Here is a 24,998-nt window from a genome sequence, read left to right as displayed (position 1 = left end):
CAGCATTTTGTGACCTGTATAAATTTTTCAAACAACCTTTTCTCCCCTTAACATAGGTTGTTTATTCTAACCCCATCCTTTAAAAATGTACAAATCTTTTCCTTTTTAGATAAAGAAACCAATGTATAGCTTTTGTTCACTGATTTTTATTAAACTCAGGTTAGCATTTGGTTGTACTATGTGTTTATGGTTGTACATACCGTTGCATCTCATTTTAATGTTTCTAAAACACTCCTTTCTCTTTAGAGAAAGAGGGCTCCTTCTGCTGATTTCAATGATTTGACAAAGGTTCCTTACAATGTTTCTTTATACCCAAGCAGTGGCAAAAAAACACTGATGCCAGAGAAGTTGCCAAATCTTAGCTAACCAAGAAATCTGAGAATACTCTATTTTTGAAAACTTCAAAGAAGTTTCAATGAGTACAAACAAGGAGAAAGTCAATAAATGAACTATTTATTTACAAACTATTTAAAACTATTTCCTTACTAAATAAATGTATTCTTGTCAAATCTATATTGAAATTACTTATAAAATAGTGCCCAAAACATTACACAGGGGTTGATATACTTCAGAGTTAGCTATAATTTTTAGGTTTTACAGAAATGGTCACCTAAACATGACAAGTTTAAGGGTCATAATTTATATTAGAGTTGGTTTACATTTGGAGCTTTTTGATAATTCATTTACCAGATTTTAAAATTAAAAAAGCAGTATTTTGATAACTCCATAAGAATAATCTTATTCTTTTAAATAATGCTTTCAAAACATTAAATGGTGCTGCATAAGTTCTTTATTAACCCAACAAGATACAGTCTTTTAATATCTGCAGACTAATAATTTACAAGCATTAGATACAAAATAAACATATTTACAAACCAGATATGTGATGATTACAATTTTAAATATAATTTTTAGAAGAGAGGCAATAAAATCTTAGATAAATGAGTTTTTCCTTAATCATTAAAAAAACCCCTCTTTCTTAAAAGCTTTTTCTGTAAATGTAAAAACTATTCCATGCCTTATAGCAGGTGACTAGTATCTTTAATCTTGAGATATCTTTAAATAGAAATCCAGCTCAACTCAAGATCAACTCATCACTTCCCAAAGTCCCTGTAGGGTGAATCCATCCTTCAATTTCTCTATTGCAAGCCCCAGTTCTTCTGAAAATACAGGTTCACGATCTTGTTGCTTTTTGTGAGATAAGAGGATGAGATGGGAATGAAGAAGGTGGGCAAGGAAGAGGAAAAAAAAACAAAAAATAGGATTCACATAAGTTTTGTGAATACTAAATGTCAGAATACAGAAAGTTTTTTTTCATATACTATAGGTAAAATGTCCTTACCTTATTGCCATCAGCAAAATAAGCCTATAAGACAAAGAAAATAATATTTCACATACTCAACATGTAATAGGTGAGTGGACTAAGAAATAGGTAATTCATTTATAAAACAACTGTGTAACTACATATATTTCACATTCTGTTTCATTCTGTCTAATGCTCTTGTCATCTATCTTTACTATGCTAGCAGCAGATTTAACTTGCCAATCATTAGTAGTGACTACAAGCTTTAAGCTCCAAAAAATGTGCTTTGTAATTAGTACATAATTAGCATTGCTAACCTGAAAGGAGATAAAAAGAATGACTTAAAAGCTATAAAATTTTATCCCTACTTTTGGTTTAGAAGAAGATGCTGGCAAAACAAAACAAAGCAATCAGTGCTTCAATGTATCAGCAAATGCATACATTTGAGGTAGTAGTAGTTTATAATTAAATATTTTACATGAATTTCACACTTGTTTAAAAATACTTGTTCCCAGAGAGGTATGCTAGTCAGATTTATACACCACCATATATAGAAAGCATTATTATTATTCTGGCTATGAAAGCTAAATAATACAAATTTGCAACAGAAAAGTTCATTGTTCAAATATCCTTTTTAAGGTAATACGCCAATAAATCAAAGGGAAGTCCATCTCATAAAGACTAATTATGAAAAGTATAGATTTTTAAATTAATTTAATTAACTAGCATGTTCTATTATTCTTAGGTATGAAAAATCTTTTGCAGATCTGAAATCCTCCGAATAATTGTGTTCTCAAACTATTTCCCAGTTTGGTAACTTAAAGGTAATTTCAAAGAACAAGTTCCTAACTTAAAGAAAAAATTGCTTTCCAATTCATATGTAAGATAACTCTCAAAAAGTCTCACGTTCTATGGTGTTTTACATACTTAAGCCATTACTTAATTAAACATGACTCAGATTTTAAAAATCATAAGATTTTCAGTAGCTCGTCTTCATCATGCTCACCACAAAAGCGTCCGTGTGATCATCAGAGTCTATTTCTACATCATCTTGAATCTGTTCAACGGTCAGAGCTTCAAGGGGCTGTGGCTAAAAATCAGCAGTTGTTAAAATGCATCAAAGAGGTAATAGTAATTCAACAAATAATTTTAGTAAAATGTGCTGTGAGAATTGTAAATACTTGTAAAAGGATAAAACAGTTGCAAACTACTCAAATCTTAGAAAAATCACTGCATAGTTTATATTCTGTTTATTTACTTGTGTGTGTGTGTGTGTGAGAGAGAGACAGAGAGAGAGAGAGAGAGGAGAGAGAGCAGGGGAGGGGCAAAGAAAGAGGAAGACAGAAAATCCTAAGCAGCTCTGCACTGCCAGCAGCCTGAAGCATGGCTCAAACTCATGTGCTGTGAGATCATGACCTTAGCCGAAATCAAGAGTCAGAGGCTTAACCAACTGAGCCACCCAGGTACATGATAATTTATATTCTATTAAAATTACCTTGAGTAATCAGTTAAACATCAAGGTTTTAAATATGAAGTCAATATCATCAAAAATATTAAAATGGCAAATTTACACATACTTAATATGATACTTAGAGATATCCTTAAAGAAAAAACCTCTCATTGGACTTTATCTGATTTTCTTTCACATGGTTTAAAAAAAACTAAGTTCGGATAACAGCAAATTTTCAATTTTCCTTAAAACTGAAATGGTCATTAAACAGAATTTGTGAAAAGTAAAAGAACTATGATTTGCACGGACTATTCTAATGGTAAAGCGAAATAAAATATGGTACTGATATTCATTTTTCAAATGTTTTAGTATCTTTGGTGTGTTAGGCACTATGCTAGTACTACCAAGGGTAAAAAGCTCCTGTCCTTACAAAAGGTCTGTAATCTCGTGGGAAGGGAGCAACAGATAAAACACAATTACAAATAATTAAATACTAGGTTGAAACATATGATATTGCCATTTTTACTAGTCAAAAATGGTCAAAGATTAATATCATATGGTTTAACCAATGAAAAGTAGCTGTAACAAATGCAATTTATCTATTATAATAAAAATGTATATAGACAGCACGACTTCTGGCTTGTGAATCCCAGAAATTTTCATGAAGAAAAAAGTGGCATATAAGGTAGGCCTTTTGGGATGAAGACGGCTTCCATATAGGTAGGGTTAGGGGAAAGGGTATTCCTGGCAGAGGGGACCAGCATCAGCAAAGGTGAGAAACCACAGGATGTGGCTGAAGAATGATGAATAATCCAGTATGGTCAGAATATAAGAGTCCCATGAGACAGAAGAAGCTAGCAGGGCTACTGTATTGAGCAACCTCAAAGGAGCATCATTCACACTACACTTACCAGGTTCTTATAGTTGGGCAGTGCACAGGCTGTACAACCAGATACTGTGGCTGTGCAGATAAGGTAGGAAATGTAGACTGGTGTCTACTGAAATTCTTTAATACCAGCCCAAAGAATTTAGACTTTATCTATACTATAGGTAATTGGTGGGAGGGGTGTGTAGGGTAGAAGTGTATTACTTGACAAGAGCGACCTGATTCTTTGAGGACAGCCTGAATGTTTCAACCACATTCACAGTTGTGTAACTGTGTATAAGTAACTTAACCTAGCTAAGCCTCAATCTCCTTAACTGTGAGATAAGGATAATAATACTATACTTCAGAGTACTGTTGGGAGGATTAAATGAAATGATGCATATAAAGTTCTTAGAGCAGTGAATTGGAACAGTAGGTGTTCAATGCAGCCATTCAGCATCTATGAATATTCACTAAGAGCCTATTATGTGTTAGTTCTGATTGCTGGAGATACAGTGGTTAAAGAAAATAGATGAAAATCCCTGACTGCATGGAGATTATTTACAATGAAGACTGATGAGTGGTACCAAAAATAAAAGAAGCAAGCAAGCCAGCAAGCAAGGATAAGAGACAAAAAAGTGACGGAGGCTGCTGTTTTAGATGGTAGTCATGGAAGACCTCCCTGAAGAGGTGGCTTTTGAGTAGGGGCTTAACACAAGATGATAAGAGTGAGTCATTATGGCTGGCTATTATTATGCACTGCAGATCAAAAAAGAAGAAAAGAGAAGAAATGAAAAGCAGAGAATTTGTAGGAGAATTAACATACTGAGTGCCTCTCATATGCTAGGCATTTCATGGACATGATCAATAACTTTGTGAGAGAGATTATCTTCATTTTATAATGAGAAAATTGTACTTCAAATTTGCCTAGAATCACAAATAAATGGTGAGATGGGGATTAAAGTCAGGTTTGCCAGGTTCTAAGGAACATGCTTGTTCCACAACATTATTCTGGAAGGAAAAGTCATAACAGTAATTGTGGTGTGAGTGTAAAGAAAGGGATAGGAAAAGGGAGGAGGCTGTATGATTGACTGAATGCATGAAATAAGACAATCAGAAAAACAAAAAAAGAAATCTCAGCTTTTGAGCACGGCTGACTTTGACTAATGCTAAAAATAAACAAATAGGTCCATCAGTAGGATGGTGCTTTTGAGAAAAATGATAGCATTTTAGGTATGCCAAGTTTGAGGTATTCAATCAAGTCCCAGGGTAGCTTAGAGACTTGGAAAATTATTTATTTACTTAAATTACTCAGATAAACTTTTAAATGAGAAATTCAATTTATGTTATTTGGAACACTCATTTATGTGAATATCTTCATAAATATTTGGAGGCTTGGCAAGATGAGAGAACGTGTCGAGGTCGGAACAAAAGATGTGGGAGTCGTGTACAGCAGTGGACGTGGACGGAACTGGAGGACGGCTGACATTGCTGAGCAATGTACGGAGAAGGCCGAGTGAAAGGGAGAATGCCGAAGGAAGGGCAGAGTGGGAGGAAAACAGAAAATGATGGTTAAGGAGATGAAATACATGAACGTATGTATAATGCAGTCAGCAACCCACAGAGAAGTTTCAGCTGGAAGGGAGGGGGCTATATACAGAGTACTACAGGGAGAGAAAAAACTGCGTGCAAGGAGTGCTACCAGGCAACAAAGGCCTGGCTGAAGTCGGAGGGTGTGGATTTGAACTTAGCTGTCCGGCCCTACTTGATCTTCTCTGCTCACGCACTGTAGTCCAAGAGCAGAAGAGACAGGTAATGTATATGCTTTGTGATATGGCCCAACATGCTGAGTGCCAGCAGGGACACTACTGACAGTGGGTGGCAAGGGCACCAGTAACAGTGTACGGTGAGGGCCTGAGCAAAATAACAGATAGCAAGGGCACCTGTGAGAAGACTAGTCAGTGAGGGCACCAGAGACAGAACCTCTGGCAAGGGTCCCACTGACAGAGCAGACAGTGAGGACATCTCCGATGTAGTGGCTGGTGAGGACACCAGTGACAGACCAGATGACAAGGGTCCTAGTTGGAGAGGCTGAAGAATAAAGCCAAAGGAGAGTTCCTGTACCTGGAGAGCAGGGTGGGTTTGGGGGCAAAAGCCAGAAATCATACAGAAAGCAAAGAGCAGACATTTGGACAGGATACTCAAAATACTTCCTAACTGGTATGTCAGAGGCACTGATGAATAGGGAACGGACCTGGCCCTATTGATGGAGTAGACTCCTGGAGTTGCTATATGGTGGGGCTCTGTGAGAAAAGCATTGTATCTGTAAGGCCCGTAAGGTTTGCCCAAATGCTAAGGGGAGGTAGAAGTGGAATAAAAACCAAACAGCGTGAGAGACTGAAGTCTTTCCACATCATAGAAGCCTTGCACATGGACGCTTCTTTGAATAAACCTCTCACCTAGAAGGGCAGGAATGACGATGGAGCAGCCAGTGGACAGACAGGTGGATAGCTGCAAATTTGTGATGGCTGAGGGGGGTCAGGCTCACTGAGCAGTCTGTACATTCATCGTTTTAAACAAAGTTCAAAATTAAATTGTACACATGTATTTATGTCTGAATTTTATAGATGTGTAAAAGCAATTCAGCATACTCTGTATTTTACATACTGAACTAATTACCTTTTCTTCCATCTCATAATCCACTCCAAATATAGGACTGGCAGAATAGACTTTGTGAAGTGAATTGATTTCCTTAACTGATTCTTGTAGTTTTTCCACAGGATCTATTTTAAAGCCAAGAACATATCCTCCACTCTGTACAAAAAAAAAAAAAAAAAAAAAGAAAAGAAAAGAAAAGAAAAAACAAAAAAGAAAAAACAAGCCTGGGAATGGTAATCACAGTATATGATAAACTATAACTCTAGTCTTATTTCAGAGCACCATAGGTAAGCTGATTTTTTCATTTAAAATTTTTGTAATGAGGGGCGCCTGGGTGGCTCAGTCGGTTAAGTGGCCGACTTCGGCTCAGGTCACGATCTCATGGTCCGTGAGTTCGAGCCCTGCGTCGGGCTTTGTGCTGACAGCTCAGAGCCTGGAGCCTGTTTCAGATTCTGTGTCACCCTCTCTCTGACCCTCCCCTGTTCATGCTCTGTCTCTCCTTGTCTCAAAAATAAATAAAACGTTAAAAAAAAAAATTTAAAATTTTTGTAATGAAAAATTGAAAGCACATACAAAAATAGAAGAAAGAGTACAATAAGCACGTATGTAGCCATCTCTAGTTTTGACAAGTAGCAATGTGTGGCCAACTCTGTTCCATATTTAACCTCCCTCTCCCCCAAATCTCCTCCTCTCACCCCTCAGGATTATTCTGAAGCATAGCCAGATATCACATCATTTCATCTATAAATATCAAAGATGATATTTTAAGATTAAAAAAAAATACGCTGTATATTATGATGGCCAAGGGAACTAAGCTTTTCTTGAGCTAGACCTTGAAAAACAATAAACCGTATTAAAAGAAGAAAGGGAATGGCCTAGCTGAGGCTCTCTCCTTGAAGAATTAGGAAAGGAACCTGATCACGACAGATTGTTGTTGAAGAGTGTTAAAGAATTAAGTAGTGGTGGGGGGCGAAGGGTGGTGACTGTCTGGCTCAGTCAGAGGAGCATGTGACTCTTGATCTTGGGGTTGGTTCAAGCCCCAAATGGGGTGTAGGGATTACTTTAAAAAAAATCTTAGGGGCGCCTGGGTGGCGCAGTCGGTTAAGCGTCCGACTTCAGCCAGGTCACGATCTCACGGTCCGTGAGTTCGAGCCCCGTGTCGGGCTCTGGGCTGATGGCTCAGAGCCTGGAGCCTGTTTCCGATTCTGTGTCTCGCTCTCTCTCTCTGCCCCTCCCCCGTTCATGCTCTGTCTCTCTCTGTTCCAAAAATAAATAAACGTTTAAAAAAAAAAAATCTTAAAAAACAATTAAGTAGCATACTGTAAAAGGTGAGAGCATATACTTTTGGGTTCAAATTCTGTGTTTTACAACAAATTTACTATCTGATGCTGGGAAACATTTTCCTTAATCTTTTAAGCCTCAGCTTTCTTTTTTTTTAAAAAAAATTTTTTTTTTTTATTTTTATTTTTTTATTTTTATTTTTTTTTTTTAATTTTTTTTTTTCAACGTTTATTTATTTTTGGGACAGAGAGAGACAGAGCATGAACGGGGGAGGAGCAGAGAGAGAGGGAGACACAGAATCGGAAACAGGCTCCAGGCTCTGAGCCATCAGCCCAGAGCCTGACGCGGGGCTCGAACTCCCGGACCGTGAGATCGTGACCTGGCTGAAGTCGGACGCTTAACCGACTGCGCCACCCAGGCGCCCCAAATTTTTTTTTTTTTAACGTTTATTGATTTTTGAGACAGAGAGAGAGACAGAGCATGAACGGGGGAGGGGCAGAGAGAGGGAGACACAGAATCCGAAACAGGCTACAGGCTCGGAGCTGTCAGCACAGGGCCCGACGCGGGGCTCGAACTCACGGACCGCGAGATCATGACCCGAGCGAAGTCAGACGCCCAACTGACTGAGCCACCCAGGCGCCCCTAAGCCTCAGCTTTCTAACCATAAAACAGTTATCTAATTGTATTAAATAAAATAATGTACACATGACATTTGATACAGTTCCTGGAACATAGCAAGCACTCAGTAAATGGAAGCTACTAATCTGCAGGCCAAGGGGAAGGAGTGAGTAGACATTCATATTCAAACTTCGAATTTAGAAGAGCAGTGATTTTACAAGTAAATGTTTTATTTAAATGTATTTCTGCAAAGAACGGGCCTAATGGGACACAGCAATTATAATTAGATACCGTATAATCTCAGGGTGCATGTGTGTGTCTATTTGTATATATCTGTGTTTTCCAAGGACACTCTTGTGAATCAGTCAGACCTGAATCAAAATCTATCCCCACCACTTACTAGTTGTGAGACTATGGGCAAGGTTCCTAACTTCTCTAAGCCTCGGATTCCTTGAGTGTAAAATGGGGAAAAAATAGTAACTGTATCATAGGGTAGAGATTGAGGTAATACATGAAAAGTACAGTGACTTAACTCCGTCATTAAGAATGATAATCATGGGGCACCTGGGTGGCTCAGTCAGTTGAGGGTCCAACTCTTGATTTTGGCTCAGGTCATGATCTCACGGTTTGCGAGATGGAGCTCTGTGTTGGGCTCAATGCTGACAGCTCAGAGCCTGCTTGGGGCTCTCTCTCCCTCTCTCTCTGCCCCTCCCACACACACTCTCTCTCAAAATAAATAAATAAACATTAAAAAATGATAATCATAATGATGATAATGGTTATGTCTGCCCAACAAAGAAACAAACATAAGCAAGGTTCTTCCTATGTGGACAATTACTGCATGATTTTAAACTTTTCATATAACTTCATGTTATAGCTAATATTCTTCTTGGATGTAAACTGGTTACTAGAGAAATAAAACTAAAAATATAGACAGTCATATAGTTTAAAAAATCTATTAAAGATTAATACAAATAGAAAATATCTTACCTGCTGAGAGCTTTCTATGACAAGAGCTAAACCAAATTTTGAATCTCTAATCTTTATTGAACGCTAGATGTAAAATGAAAAAAAAAAAATGCACGTTTTTACTATCTGATAGTAGTGATTCTTTAACACAAGTTTTTCAACTTCTACACAGTAACCACTTTTCATAATCTAAAGAACAGAATTCTCCCTCTTTCCTGCATCACACTCCCACTGAGATCAAGTAAAATGAAACTGTTCATACTAGAAACAGGCAGCAAACTTGTTAGGTAATCAAAAGAGGAAATCTCTGAAATGTGCACAAAATTATCTGATTCAAATATCCCCACCCATCCCCCCAATCAGGGAGTCCACAACTTTTCTGAGTATTTGAAACCAAAGGCCAGCAACCTTTTAGTACTGGAGAGCCAGCATCTTTTGTGGTTTTTAAGGCTGGGTTAGTTTTTAAAAGTCACATGGATATGACTGTCCTAGTGACAGAGTGTGATGATATCAGATTGCAAGTTGTTTGGACCAGGCTGAATTCATTCCAAAGGCCATTTTTGGTAACTGTATTCTTAAATAACAAAAACTATCGTATTTGAAGAACAAAAAGCACAAGGTTGTTTACTACTCAGTAATTTTTTAGTATAATACAGATTAGGTCAGGCAAGCTAGAACATACATAAACGCATATAAAACAGCCATCAACAATACAAACACCAGTTTATCAAATACCTATGCAGATTCTGTCATATCTTCCCAGCCATGGTTATTAAATTCTTATACATCTTTAGATGGCCAGAAATCATTTTCTTCCTATCAGTTTTTACGATTTTCTGTTTAATGTGTTGGTTTTCTCCACCAGACTGACAACTCTTTGAAGGCAGGAACTGTGTGCTGCTTCATGGTGTTCATGACTATCTCTCTAGCACCTAGCACAGAGTGGGTGCTAAATATTTGTCACATTAACAATCAGATATTTTTAAGTAACTCAGAAATCAAACGATTTGGCAAAAGATAGGCTTGGGAACAGTTTACAAAGAACCATCCTTGTAAACTCAGAAGTCTTAAAAAATGACATTTTCCAGACATCACATACATTGTGTCTATTCAATAAATAGTTGTTAATGAAACTGCCTAGTCTTAAGACTTCTTCTATCCCACAATAAGGGTGATTACCATAGAGAAATCACACAGGATTTTCATTAACTATTTTTACGTTCCATCTAATTTGCACTAGAGTCCTATATGTACTTTCCTTATGTAAATGAAATTCTTCAGTTTATTGGAATTTACTATCTGTTTCACTGAATCACATACTTAGCAGAAGATATAAAAAGAACCGCCTTTACTCTCAAAACGACTGGTCTCAGATGTAGTTAGTTGTTATTCTGGATTTTAACAGCTTTAATTGAACGTAAGCTAAAATCGTTATCACTAAAAACCATCTTGATTCCTTTCACCAAACCTGTAGTATGAATCTAGCTGTATTAATGCTGTTTCTGTAAACAGTGAAAACAGTTCATGCACAGAATTAAAGACTTCATTCTGCCTTTAAAAGCAGAAAGTGTGAAGAGAGCCAAAACAAAGTGTGTGAAGCAGTATGCTTAAGACTTGCAAAGAAACACTATACATCTACCTCATGAAAAGGTTATGGAGAACTTTAGTAGCTAACACTCTGACTGGAACCTAAGAAAGACACGTCTTAAAAAAAAAAAAAAGAAAGAAAGAAAGACACATCTTAATCTGTATGGTAACTACTAAAAATTTGAAAATCCTGCATATTTCTCTCTTAATAGCAAGTTGATAATGCTGGGGTTTCCCTTGAATGTAAGTACTGTTGCGTCTTTTCTATGCGGAAATTGTAAATTCTCAACATTTTAAAAGTCTGCTCTTAGCTACACTGTTGCCACTTAAAGAGAGGGAGATAGAGGGGCACCTGGGCGGCTCAGTTGGTTAAAGCCCTTGACTCTTGGTTTCAGCTCAGGTCATGATCTCACGGTTCGAGCCCCACGTCAGGCTCTGCACTGATAGTGTGGAGCCTGCTTGGGATTCTCTCTCTTTCCCTCTCTCTCTGCCTCTCCTCTGTGCACTCTCTCTTTCTCTCAAAATAAATAAAGTTGGGGGGGGGGGGGAAGAGAGAGATAGAATTCATCTAATCCTGAAAGTTCCATTAACTACTGAACAGACATTAAAACAAGGTCACAAAATGCATGCACTTACAATTTGCAGATATGGTATGCTGACGTTAAAACTGTCATTCATATTTGCATGCCACACAATTCTCACATTGGTAATAAAAAAGGTTCCTAAATTTCCCTGTGAAAGATGAGAGATACATCAATGATCATTTCTTTGAATACTTACTCTTTATTTTCTAAACACCAGAGTAATTCTGATTATCACAGTAGCAGAGAATACCAGAATTGAGTATCATGGAGTATTAACGACTTCATTATTCACTGAATCGAAGTACAACTAGATGACTGAAAGCCTGGATTCTGGAGTTAGGCTCTAATCATTATGCCATCAGCACCTACCAGTTGCCCGAGCACGGGCAGATTTGTTCTTGGTGCATTGTATCAAATGTAAAATGGAGATTTGATTAAATAACCCCTATAAAGTCCTTATCACAACGTATAGCACATAGTAAGCATTCTACAAGTGTTACATCTTATTAGGACTGTTGTTCAAAACCTGGAGTAAGTTAAGACAAGGGAACTGTGGTAAGAGAGACAAAACACATGTGATAACCCCCATTAGTCCATAAGAGTTATTTTATAGCTCTTCAATGCTAACTATAAATCAAGCTGTTTTCCAATTACATGGCCCTTCAACAAAATTACTTCAGGACGATAGCTAAAAAAATCTTTAATACCTAATAGCATGGCACCAAAATTAGCTGCCTCTACCATTTATCTATATCATTATCCACCTTTACCTTTACCTTCTCTCCACCATATACTGCCAGAGGAATTTATTTTATACTTTGAGGTTGGGCATAAAACATTAACTCACAAATCCAAAATCTAAAAAGCCCTCTTCTGGGATAAGCAGGTTTGAAACATCAGAAAAGGCCACTTATTGGGACACCTGGGTGGCTCATTCGGTCAAGTGTCTGACTCTTGGTTTCGGCTCAGGTCGTGATCTCACCACTTCATGGGTTCAAGCTCTGCATCAGGATCTGCTCTGGCATCACAGAGCCTGCTTGGGATTCTCTCTATCCCTCTCTCTCTGCCCCTCCTCCCACACACACTGTCTCTGTCTCTCTCAAAATAAATAAATTAATTAAAAAAAAAGACCACTTATTTCTCAGTTATCATTGTTAATAAACATATATATAAGTATATATATTTCCCTCATCCACTCTCATTTTGCAAGAAATTGGTATACAAAAAATTTCAGCCTCCTTATTCCTGGTGCACATCCCATTAAACAATACTAAGTCTGAGTTTAGAAGGAGTAATTATTTATGTCATTCTTTCCTCTCATTTTAGAAGAACAGAACAACTTGCAAAATTCCTAAGGATTTTTTTAAAAGAATAGGAGGGCATATTTTATTTTATTTTATTATTTTTCAATAAACATAAGTTAGGTTACAATAACATCCATATTTTCAATAAAATATTTCTGATAATCCTGAACATCTTAATTAATTAATTTAAAATGCCAGGTGTGGTGCTAGATGGTAAGGATCTAACTGAACAGAGTAATTCCACCCCTACTTTATAAAGCCTACAATCTAATGTGAGGGTATAGACAAGCTCTGTATTTTAGAGCAGGAATAATTTGAGGTGGCAATTAAGTACAGACTGCATAGGCAACACAAAAGGAAGGTTTCAGAAAGTGACATCTAAGCTATTACCTAAAGCAGGGGTTTGTAAACTACAGTCTGTGGGACAAATCTGTCTTGCTGCTTCATTTTGTATGACCTAGAAGCCAAGAATAATTTTTACATTTTTAAATGGCTGGAAAAAAGTCAAAACAATAATTCATGACACATGGATACTGTATGAAATTCAAATTTCAGTGTCCATAATAAAGTTTTATTGAAACACAGCCATGCTCACTTGTTTACAAGTTGCCTATGGCTGGTTTCCTAGTACAATGGCAAGTCTGAGAAGTTATGACAGAAACAGTATGTCCTGCAAAGCCTAAAATATTTACCATCTGGCCCTTCAGAGTAAAAAGTTTGCTGATTCCTGATGAGTAGTTATTCAGATGGAAAGCTGTCTATATACTATAGAGCCATTATCAGAGTTTAAAACTAGAAATTAATTGTAATTTAAATTTATGATTCAGTGTTTAGCAAAAAGCTTTTCCTTCAAATGCTATAGCTTTAATCCAGTGGTTATCAGTCTAATCTAGGTTATAACACACACAAAGGCTGGAAACTATTCTTAGTAAGACACAAATTTTTCTCTAGAAATTGGTTTGTTACTTATTCCAACTATTTGTTGCTTGTATGTTTCAACTGGTCTTAACTTCAGGAGCAAATGAGAAGTTACAATAATAGATGTAGGAATCACCAAATGAGTTATATGTTTAATTCCATAAAGACCAAATGAAAAGGCTTCCATGACTGTCCACCCATGGCTCTCCTCCATCAGCATAAGTTATCAAGAATTGGAGGGTAGTACAGCACAGGGGGAAGAAGATAGCTCTCAGACGAACTAGATGTGTGAGGTCATTTAATTTTGGGGGCCTGAGTTTTTAATTTATAAGTGAATGGAGACTGAACTAGATAATCTCCAAGGTCTACTCCAACTGTAAATTCTACATAGAACAAATGCTGCTAAACTAAAAAGAGCACAAAACCATGAAAATATGAAAATCGGAATATTATTTTATATTGAGAGCTAATGCTAACTTATCAGATGTAATGCTTATTTTAAGAGTTAAATGAACATACAAACTCAATGATAAATGGAAAAGTAATTACAAAGCACTGACCCAAAAGGTTCATTAGCTTTTTGCACAATACCTGATCACTGGATAAATTCCATACTCCATTGATTTTATCATATACATGTTCTTGTGGTAATAATCTTAGTTGCTTGTTTTGAATTAGTGCACTTCTCAGTTTAAAATCACGATACATTTTAGAAGTTTCATATGCTCTATAAAAAAGAACAAACAAAGACTAACCCACCCTGAAAATGTGGTTTTCCTAAGTTATTTTACCTACCTACCAAAATATATAGTTAATACTTTATGTACATCACTCAAGTAATTATTATAATAAATTTAAAAATTTGCTTTTCAGTAAGTTTTGGGGATCAGTCTTTTAGTCTTTATCATTTTGGTATAGCATTTATAAATGTTTCTTTATTTTAAAAATAAACAGGTTTATTTTTAGATGTCTAATTTTTAAGACAGCACATATCATACAGCACAAATGAAAGGAAACAGATTTTCCCTCTAAGCTGAAAAACAATGCTTACCTATAATAGACATGGAAATTCTTTTCCCTATCAAACAAAATGCTTCATTCCATTTCTCTGTTTTAGTCAAAGGCACCATTATTCTTTGGACATAAACAGGAGTCCAATTACTTTTCTCATTGCAACCTGAGAACATTATGATCACATCCACCTCCATACAGAAAATTGGAATGAATGTGTACCAACTCCAAAAGGGACCACAGGACAGTGTGTATCTGTGTGCGAGTGTGTGTGTTTTATATATATATAAAATCCCTTTGTTTTTTTCTCCATGCTTTCCTACTGATAAATAATAAATAATTTTCTTCTGTATTTCTGTAATATAATTATTCTGTAAATAATTCTGTATTTATTATTAGTTTTGATTAGTTTCATTATACCTATTTGGATCTCATTTGATTGTTACTTCTAATTTTACTCCACAAAATTATAGGCTAATTTACTCATTTAATAAAACTAAAGGGTTTTCTTAGCCTGAGTAACTTTAGAAGTTATTGACATAAATCATAATACTCATTGTCAAACTTATGGTTTTTACTTTAATTAATCTAACATATAAGTCGTGAAAGGGGAGGGGTGCCTGGGTGGCTCAGTTGGATGAGCATCCAACTTTGGCTCAGGTCACAATCTCATGGTTTGTGAGTGAGTGCCCCACAAATATGCTCAAACTCTGCTGTCAGCGCAGAGTCCATTTTGGATCCTCTGCCCCCTCTCTCTCTGCCCCTCCCCTGCTCACCCTTGCTCTCTCAAAAATAAACATTTAAAAAATTGTGAAAGAGGAGGATTTGAGCATTTGCCTATAAATCTTAATTTCCTTTAGTGCTATAATCATCCATGTTTAACCAGTGGAAAAAATGGAAACTATGCTGTGAGTTATTTGTGGGGGAACTCTTATTTTTTTAATATTGAAGAAAAGCAGTTTCTATGCTTCCTTCAAACTCCTTTTCGTATTACGTCTCTAAGTAAAGTGAAATAAAGAGCTAAGGTTTAGGTATATGTCCAACAGAACTGGGAATTGGGCATATATGTCCAACAGAATTTGAAAAATATTTAAAATAGCTAAAAAGTAGAAAAGACCCAAATGTCTATGATTTGTGAGTAAACAAAATATATCCGTACAATGTAATACTATTTAGTTATAAGGAGTGAAGTCCTGATACATGCTACAACATGGATGAATGCTGAAAACATTATAGAAGTTAAATATGTCAGATATAAAAGGGCACTATATTGTATCAGTCCATTTATATTAAATGTCTCAAATAGGCAAATCCATAGAGACAGAAGTAAAACAGTGGTTTTTACAGTGGTAAAACAGGGGCTATGAGAAGGAAGGAATGGGGAGTGACATACGGACTACAGTGCTATAAGGGTTTCTTTCTGGGGTAACAGAAATATTCTGAACTGGGTAATGATGGTGGTTGTACAATCTTGTGAAATACTAAAACTATCAAACTGTAAACTTTAAAATGGTAGATTTTATGCTATATGAATTATATCTCAAAAAATCTAAACCATTATGTAGATTAAAAAATTGAGGAGCCTGGGTGGCTCAGTTGGTTGAATGTCCAACTTCAGCTCAGGTCGTGATCTCATGGTTCATGGGTTCGAGGCCCATATCGGGCTTGCTGCTATCAGAGTGGAGCCTGCTTTGGATTCTCTGTCTCCCTTTTTCTCTGCCCCTCCCCCCCCTCAAAAATAAATAAACGTTAGGGGCGCCTGGGTGGCTCAGTCGGTTAAGCGGTTAAGCGGCCGACTTCAGCTCAGGTCATGATCTTGCGGTCCGTGAGTTCAAGCCCCGCGTCGGGCTCTGTGCTGACAGCTCAGAGCTTGGAGCCTGTTTCAGATTCTATGTCTCCCTCTCTCTGACCCTCCCCCGTTCATGCTCTGTCTCTCTCTCTCAAAAATAAATAAACGTTAAAAAATTTTTTTTTAAAAATAAATAAACGTTAAAAAAATATTTAAAAAAAAATCATCAACAAAATGCAAAATCAAATACTATACTAGGAAATTAAGAAATAAATTTGCAACATATGTAACAGATGAGAGCATAATTAAGAAATTTATAATAGAAAACTAAATAGCCAAAAACATTTCAACATCACTAGTAATAAGGAAATGCAAATTAAAACAATAGTATATATATTTCTGTGTGTGTGTATAAATATGTGTATATGTATATTTTGCCTGTCATCTTAGCCAAGATTTAAAAAAATCATAGCACTTAGGTCTGGTTAAAAATAAAGAGCTACAGTGCTCGCTTTGGCAGCACATACACTAAAATTGGAATGATACAGAGAAGATGAACACGGCCCCTGTGCAAGGATGACATGCAAATTCGTGAAGCGTTCCAGATTTTCTGCAGCTTCTTAGCAAACTGCCACTCTTTGCGGATTCACGTGGAGGAAATGATATGAGTCAAAGCACAACATGTGGCGCTGAATAATGAACTTGTGATAATTTACTAGAAAAATATTCCAGTAAAGCAATCTATGACATGAGAACGAAGTTGAGTGACACCTGAAAATCTATGTGCACATATGTTGTTTCTACATAGCTCGGAAATGAGAAAGTGTAAACTTGCATTTCTTTATAGAATTAAAAAAAAGAAAAAAAAAAAAGAAGGGTGCCTGGGTGGCTAAGTCAGTTAGGCATCCAACTTTGGCTCAGGTCATGATCTCACGGTTCGTGGGTTCGAGCCTTGCATTGGGCTCTGTGCCGACAGCTCGGAGCCTGGAGCCTGCTTTGGATCCTGTGTCTCCCTCTCTCTCTGCTCCTCCCCTGCTCGTGCTCTGTCTCTCTGTCTCTCTCTCTCAAAAATAAATAAACATAAAAAAAATATTTTTTTAAAAAGAGCTAACATAGTGAAAAGAATTTAGCAAATAATAAAACCAAAACAACCACACACACACAAGAAAAACAACAATAAAACTCTTTAGGGAAAACACCCAGAATGCCTTCTACTGCTAGAAAAACAATCTTTTTAATTCATTAACTGAATTATCCAACTTGGTTATCTAAATTGAATGAACTCTCTATTTCACTGTCACTTCCTTGGTAGCTAATTTAATAGAATCTTCAGTAGAATTTCTTTTTTTAATATTTTATTTATTTTTGAGAGAGAGAGAGAAAGCAAGCAGGGAAGGGCAGAGACAGAGAGAGACGAGGACTCTAAAGCAGGCTCCAGGCTCTGAGCTGTCAGCACAGAGCCTGATGCAGGGCTTGAACCCATGAGCTGGAAGATCATGACCTGAGCTGAAGTTGGATGCTTAACTGACTGAGCCGCCCCTTCAGTAGAATTTTTTTTTTTGAATTTTCAGTAGTCTTATGTATTTTATAAATACTTAAAAGTGTTTATTAAATTATAATGCAGTATGTTCTTCTATATATCCTCAGGATATTGTAATTTCTTGAGCTTGCAGGAAGATAAACTTTATCCTCTAAACCTCTATATCATAGAATTGCCTTAAAATTATTCAATAATCCATAAAGTATTACCATACCTGTGTACTGCAATCACAGAAGTAAAAAGTCTAGGACTTCCAGGAACCAGATTTGTAAATATAAACTCAAAACGAGTACTGTTACATTTTGTTAGTATATAAAGAGCTTCACTTTGGCCTCGTAATTTCTGTAAGAACAAATTTATTTAAAAGTTCAGACTTTAGGAGCAACTCTCATTTACAGTGAAAACAAAGTCCAACCTCAAAATAGTTAATGTTTCTTCAGTACATACATTTCAATAAGATTGTTCAGACTTACAGAGTTAGCAGTCCTTGTTGTAATGTTCAATATGCAGTTGTAACCGATAGCTAAAATTCAAGCAAAGAATTTCAAGAACATGATACAATCAACCGAGAGAAAAAAAAAATTAAATATATATAAAATACTTTAAAACATTTTTAAAAATTTGTTAAATAATTAAAAGAACTAGAATATCAATTCTGCCTCTTTGCACAAACAACGTTCACAGCATGGGAGAAAGGAAGTTTGCTTCTCTAAGACCTATAAAACCTGAACAGCTTAGTACCACTACCTCAAGAGAAAAAGTCTTGCTGGATAATCTAAAATAGTTTTAAAAAATAAGTAAAACGAAATTTAACACAATGGAAGGTTGCACTTTTACTAGAATTTAGATCCCTCTTTTTTGGGATTAGTTTAAAAAGGTCATAGCAAGTTGTCAAAGGTAAGTAAAGAACAAAAACAAAAGCGAAACCATTCAGTGTAAAAGCACTAATCTCATGTCCAAGAGACAAAATGGACAGACTGAAAAACATTTCTTTTGCATAATGATACAGTCTATACAGGGCTGCTCAAGTTTTTATCAATTTAAGTTTTCCACATATTTCATGGTACAGCTTTTCTGGTATCAAAAGCCACTGTGCAAGTTCACTTGACAAAGTATTTTATTGTTTAATGTCATCTAACAAAAATACTCACAAAGATTGACTCTGGGTAATGCCAAAGAGTGCCAGATAATTCTTAAATTTGTTACTAAGAGTCTCCCTAAAAGCAAACAAACAAACAAACAAAAATAGGTTACCTTATATAAGGACCCATTTTTGCAGCACAGAAAGAGGTAGACGTAGAACTTCTGGCTCAGTATCAGCAGTAATCCTCACAGATATTTTCATACATTTAGCAACTGAATGTGTTTATTGTTCGTATCTATCCTATATAAAGTATACAGTGCATGATTTGGAATCCCAGAGAAACAAAATCTGATAGTTACAGAGGGGATACAGGGTATCCAATGCCAACAGCTTGGTTTAACTCAGATTAAAAGAGAGAATTGGGTCTTGGTGGAAGTTGCTCTGGGAGGTCCCAGCAGGTCAAAAATGTACAAGTGAGAATGAGTATGGGATGGCATAATTACAAACTCATTCAGTGAAATCACCCTTCTCAAAGGACTTTCATATATACACTAATCCCTGCCACAGGAGTACTCTCTTAAACAGTTCTCATTTATATAAGCCACACTTATATACCCATTTTTTTTTTTTTTTTGCTATAAACAAAAATTTTTTTGCTCATATGAAGTTATGGCCAGGCTAAATTCTGCTTAAGGCTTTATGCTTTTCATTCCTAGCTTCAGACTGACATTCTTATACTGAAATATAGAGTTAGATAACTTCCTTTCTCAAAGTGTGTCTTATGAAATAGTCATCTCCATAAATGCTCTGAGGGAAAAAAAGTCAAGTAAATCTGAGCATGGTAAACTATGTGTCTTACAGATTTAGAATGCAATTAGCATATTAGGATAGTTTTGAGATATCCTGAATAAAACTCCCTTAACTTTGTTTCACCCCAATATTTCTTCAACAAATTATAACCACAGAATTCTCTTGATGAGTAATCTATAGCCAGGTCATGCTCTTTCCTCTTTGAAAACCCCTTCCCAAACACCAAAATGTAACTGTCCCTGTTCTTCCTAATCTCCCAAACATTGAAATATGGCTGTTTCATTCTCATACAGCTTCAGTGTGCAAAGCTAATCTGATAATTTCACGTCAGGCTACTTAGTTGAAATGGATTAAATGTGCTAATCTTTTGGGGTATTTATAGTTTGGTGTGTTTTTTTTTTTTTTTTAATTTTTTTTTTTCAACATTTATTTATTTTTGGGACAGAGAGAGACAGAGCATGAACGGGGGAGGGGCAGAGAGAGAGGGAGACACAGAATCGGAAACAGGCTCCAGGCTCTGAGCCATCAGCCCAGAGCCCGACGCGGGGCTCGAACTCACGGACCGCGAGATCGTGACCTGGCTGAAGTCGGACGCTTAACCGACTGCGCCACCCAGGCGCCCCTTTTTTTTTTTTTTTTTAACGTTTATTTATTTTTGAGAGAGAGACAGAGCGCGAGTTGGGGAGGGGCAGAGAGAATCGGAGACACAGAATCCAAAGCAGGCTCCAGGGCCTGAGCTCTCAGCACAGAGCCTAATGCAGGGCTTGAACTCACAAGCTGTGAGATCATGACCTGAACTGAAGTCAGACACCTAACCGACTGAGCCACCCAGGCACCCTGGGGTATTTATAGTTTTAACATGAGTCTCCTGAACTTTGTAATGCCTTAATTTGGTCATTTTCAAACTGCTGGGAAGGAAGGGATGGAGATGGCTAGAAGACAGGAATCCCCTTCTCTTTTCTACCTTCTTATTAATCAGCAGCTCTGCACACTCCTGTAAAATGCCATTTTCTGGGGAATTGTTTCTGAGATGTGTACAAATACAGTTATTTTTATTAATAGGAAGATTTCAGGCACTATGATGGAGACTTCTGGCAGAGAGGTGTTTTGCCCTCCCTACTCTGAAGTGCTAGTATATGATTCTATACTTAATGAGTGCTCAATGAATTAAAAAATGGTCTATTACCCGTAGTCTTTGTTTGGACTGGTGGAGGGACTGTCACATAAGAGTTCCTGCCAGTCTGTATGAGAACAACTAAACCTTCTCAGGGCTTCCTTAAGTTAATTCAGGTTTGTCAGGATCTAGCCATCTAGAGATTATTATTCCACCCTCAAAGGCACAAACTAAGACTTCTTATTTGCTGCGAAATCTTCATACCTCACTCTCACTTGGGCCTGGCTGACACTAGGAAGCATTTCATAAATGTGATCTAAGCAGTCTTTCAAGGATGGGCCCTCGCCACTGACAGGATGTACCTATAGGCTGCTGGTTATGACAGGTTCCCTTCACAGGGAAGAAAGGCCCACAATTAAACTTGCTGTTCACATACCACTCCAGAGCAGACCAGAAGAAAGACCCAAAGAGCAAGTGGCCACTTGAAAGGCTGCAGTGTTGGGGAGCCTGGGTGGCTCAGTCGGTTAAGCGTCCGACTTCGACTCAGGTCATGATCTCATGGGTTCGAGCCCTGCGTCGGGCTCTGTACTGACAGCTCAGAGCCTGGAGTCTGCTTCGGATTCTGTGTCTTCCTCTCCCTGCCCCTCCCCTGCTCATGCTCTCTCTCTCTCTGTCTCTCAAAAATAAACATTAAAAATTACAAAAAAAAAAAAAAAAAAAAAAAAAAAAAGAAAGGCTGCAGTGAGCATGTTCTGCCAATAAGGGTTACTGTTCAGTCTCTAGGATTTACTGTTCCTCCTTATCTGTTCTGCTAAGGGTTACTGTTCCTTCTCTAGGATTTACTGATCCTTCTTACCTGAATGAGGTCTGCTCCTTTCCCCCCCACTTACTCTTCTCTTGAATAAGAGGTTTATGACCCATCTTCTTAAACCTCCTTTCCCCTAAAAAGCCTTTTCAGATATACTAAGCTGCCTACTCATCCCCTATTTTTTTTCTTAAACAACAGTAGTGACGCTTATAAGACCTGGTCACTGGACTTGGCTCCATTACGGCTATATGAAGCCTGGGACTTTTCAAAGTTCAAGCCTTTGGGATTTGGTTTGGGGTGGGAAGGACTCTAGAGTCCAACTCTGGCTACTCTTCAGACATCTCACATGATTCTTCATTGCTTAACCTACAAATAAACTTCACAATACAGCCCTAAATTTGTACTCCATATGTTCATCTCCAGGTGTCAGTCTTGGGACATTGTGAGTTACTTTTGGAGTTCTTAAAAGGAAGCATGGCTCCAGATAGCAAAGCTATGACATACTTATTCTTTTCGTGGGGAGGCAGATTCAAAAGTCAGAACTATCCCATGCTCCTTACAGACAGGAATCCTGGAGTTTTAATAGTTATGTTGGAGAAAGCTGATTTCAAAACTGGGATTTATTGAAGGACCAAAGTTCTGAGGAAGAACCTGTATTCCCTGGGCTGCAGGTTTCATACCTATTCTTTCTTCTCTTTAAGTGTGACAAAAGTCTTATGTAGATTTAACTCTTTCACTTTCACAATTATATTTACACATAATGCTGTCTCACATCTTATTCTCCAGCTGATATGACTTATCATTTGTAAATCAAACCAGAAATATAAAAAAAATTAGGAAATATACTCACCTCTATCCCCATTATTTCCTTTGGTGTCTTCAATTGAATCTAAACAATCAATAAGGGCTTCTCCAGGTCTTGTTTTCATTTGTCTAAGATAAATATCAAGGCTTTAATTTTATAGCTACAACTATACCCACTTACAATCTAGTTAGAGACAGAAGAGACATATGCAGATAAAACAGCCAACAGTATAAATGATACAGTACCAAATACTCGTGCATTTGAAAATAAGGTCTTAAGAACTTCTAGAACCTGGAGACTAGTGGGGCCTGGAGTGACCAGGGACATGCAAAGAAGTCAGAACCAGAATGAGAGGTAGGATTTGGAGAAATAAGAGAGGGAGAGAGTCCATGATTAAAGACCAGAAATAAAAAAATGATGAGGGAATGTGGGAAGATCGATCTGGCTGGAGAAGATCTATGTTAAGAGGTAGTGAAAAATGCATGCCACTACTTTTGAATGCTAGTCGGATAGATATGAGCCTTGTCCTGTGGATGACGGAAAACCTTCAGAGGTTTCTGAGTAGAGGAAAGGAGGTCAGGCAGTTATGGAAGGAACAAGCTAAAGCAAAGCATCGTTAGGACTTGGTAAACAATTAGATACAGGGAATAAAAGGAAATAGAGTGAAGTTTGCTAACTGACAGAATGCATCTAGAGTGTTCAAAAACAAAAACCTAGCAGAGTATGTGGTACAGCCTAACACATTCTCCATAGCGCTGGCTTAATTACCTATTGAAAATGCAAACATGATCATATATCTTCCCTGCTATCTTCCACATCATCCTACTGCCTAGAAAATGAAGTCCCAAATCCTCAGCTAAACATTTTATAGTCTGGCTACTCTATCTTTCTGATTGTTCCTCCGTCCTCTACCTGCCAATTCTGCCTTCTAGCCAATGACGTTTGTACTTCCAAGACTCTGCTCCTAATGTTTTATTCTTTTTTTTTTTTTTTCCTGGAATACTCTCTTTCTGTCTACCTGATAAGGTCCTGCCCAACCTTCAGGGCTGAACTCAAATATTATTTCTTCTTTAACGTCTTCCCTAAGCAGAATGAACTATTCTGTATTCAGGATGGCATTTACCATGTTAAAAAAAAAAAAAAAAGTTGTTTATGTGTATCTCCTGCACCAAAATGGGGGTGTGGGTATCATTATCCCTAGCTATCAGCACAGTAAGTAGCACATAGTAAGTATTTGATAAATATTTAATAAAGTGGAAATGTTCATGAAATGGACCTTTGTTTGGATTAAGAACCCTCCAAGAATAATAGAAAGTCATAGGATGTGAGCAATATGTAACTGTCGTTTATAATTTTATAAATTCCCTTCCCTCACAAGTTCTTAAAGGATCTAAGACCATGTTAGAATTAGAAGTTAATATTTCATTGGCTATCCAAGGTTTTGTTCATGATAAGGAATCATAAGAAGTGGCTAAGAAGCTTCATTCATATCATTAACCCAAGAACCTTAGCTTTACTGTTTTCCAACAGTTAATATCCCAATGGGCATTTTCCCCGGGGACTTTGGGTAGGCAGATACTATTTTCTCTTTAAGGCATGGAATTTAAAAAAACCCAAGGTTTCTGTTGAGAGGTTCCAAAAGGTAGCTCCTTCTTCCTATTGGTGATTTAAATGAACAATAAGATGGAAACTTATCATGGAAATAAAGTTTGCGTGGTTAGGAATTTTGGAAAACGCTTATTCCCACCTCCCTTGTTTTACAGACGAAGAGGCTCAAGCTCAGAACGGTGAAGTCTAAGGGCCCACAATGTGTGTCGATATTCCAGGCTTAGTTTTAGATCCCTGGGCTCCTGAGTCCCTGCCGAACGTTCTTCCATCACACGAAACTGGCACCCCAAGCTCACTTGGGTATACCGGACGCCCAAGCCCTGGATGGTCCTGGACGTATTTGGGCTCAGCTTTCTGATAGGTGCCCGGGGTCAGGACGGGGTCAGGACGCGGCCACGGATCGCACAGGACTGAACCACTGTAATTCACATGCATTCCCGCAGTGGCCGAGCCAACCCGGGGTCTCCCGGGTAGCGGACCACAGGCGCAAACCTCCTCCCGCTCTCGCGAGGCCCGTGAGCTGTTGGGGCGCAGGCTCCAACTGAAACCTCGCTGCGGCGCCCTCTACAGGCCCCGGGAGCGACTCACTGCGAGGAGACGTCGAAGCGGACATCCCGGTCCTCCCAAAGCGCGTCCAGCACCGACATGGTGACCGAGGCCCAACGCTGGCACTCTCGGCAGCAGCGGAGGCCGAGTGGCGTCTCACTGGTTCCAAGGCAACGGGTCGCCTGTGTCACGACGTCTACGGCGGGCGCCGAGAGCCAAGCTTCCTGAGGTAGGGTGCGCGCTTTCCCGGGCCTGTCGCGTCACTAAGCGGATTTGTGGCTCCAGGCGAGATGGGGGAGGTTCAAAGAAACCAAGCTGGCTCCGGCCCAGGAGTGTGTGCTTGACT

General features: G+C 37.8%; 1 protein-coding gene and 1 non-coding gene across 5 annotated transcripts; one reads left to right on the top strand and one right to left on the bottom strand.

Annotated features, from left to right (window-relative positions):
• Nucleotides 1-772: 772 nt before the first annotated feature.
• Nucleotides 773-24,998, bottom strand: BBS5 (Bardet-Biedl syndrome 5). Of its 4 annotated transcripts, none has more exons than XM_030325542.1 (12): nucleotides 24,695-24,996; nucleotides 22,544-22,626; nucleotides 19,029-19,094; nucleotides 18,351-18,400; nucleotides 18,092-18,219; nucleotides 14,129-14,264; nucleotides 11,368-11,463; nucleotides 9,166-9,228; nucleotides 6,298-6,432; nucleotides 2,310-2,393; nucleotides 1,343-1,366; nucleotides 773-1,188 (listed from the first exon to the last, which is right to left on the bottom strand). In XM_030325542.1, exons 1-12 carry the CDS (start codon nucleotides 24,751-24,753, stop codon nucleotides 1,087-1,089), a joined length of 1,026 nt encoding a protein of 341 aa, XP_030181402.1. In that variant the 5' UTR covers nucleotides 24,754-24,996; the 3' UTR covers nucleotides 773-1,086. The 4 variants fall into 4 exon arrangements, with proteins under 4 accessions (XP_030181402.1, XP_030181403.1, XP_030181404.1 ...); XM_030325543.1 differs by lacking the exon at nucleotides 24,695-24,996 and adding an exon at nucleotides 24,246-24,677; XM_030325544.1 differs by lacking the exon at nucleotides 9,166-9,228 and having other exon boundaries at nucleotides 24,695-24,998.
• LOC115522521 lies at nucleotides 16,842-16,948 on the top strand. Its single transcript, XR_003971427.1, has one exon. It is a non-coding gene; the product is annotated as a U6 spliceosomal RNA (small nuclear RNA).

The sequence above is a fragment of the Lynx canadensis genome, chromosome C1, assembly GCF_007474595.2.
Source record: "Lynx canadensis isolate LIC74 chromosome C1, mLynCan4.pri.v2, whole genome shotgun sequence".
Lineage (NCBI taxonomy): Eukaryota > Metazoa > Chordata > Mammalia > Carnivora > Felidae > Lynx > Lynx canadensis.
The sequence above is the reverse complement of the archived record's forward strand: the minus strand, read 5'-3'. Positions and strand labels throughout refer to the sequence as shown.

What these genes read in the sequence shown, in the direction of transcription:
- BBS5 (XM_030325542.1), bottom strand. Translation starts at nt 24,753, where the DNA reads ATGTCGGTGCTGGACGCGCTTTGGGAGGACCGGGATGTCCGCTTCGAC. An exon ending in CAACAAGGACTGCTAACTCT is followed by an intron (nt 18,220 to 18,350) that starts GTAAGTCTGAAC and finishes TTGTTCTTACAG; the next exon opens with AAATTACGAGGCCAAAGTGA. An exon ending in TCATAGAAAGCTCTCAGCAG is followed by an intron (nt 6,433 to 9,165) that starts GTAAGATATTTT and finishes TTTTTTGTACAG; the next exon opens with AGTGGAGGATATGTTCTTGG.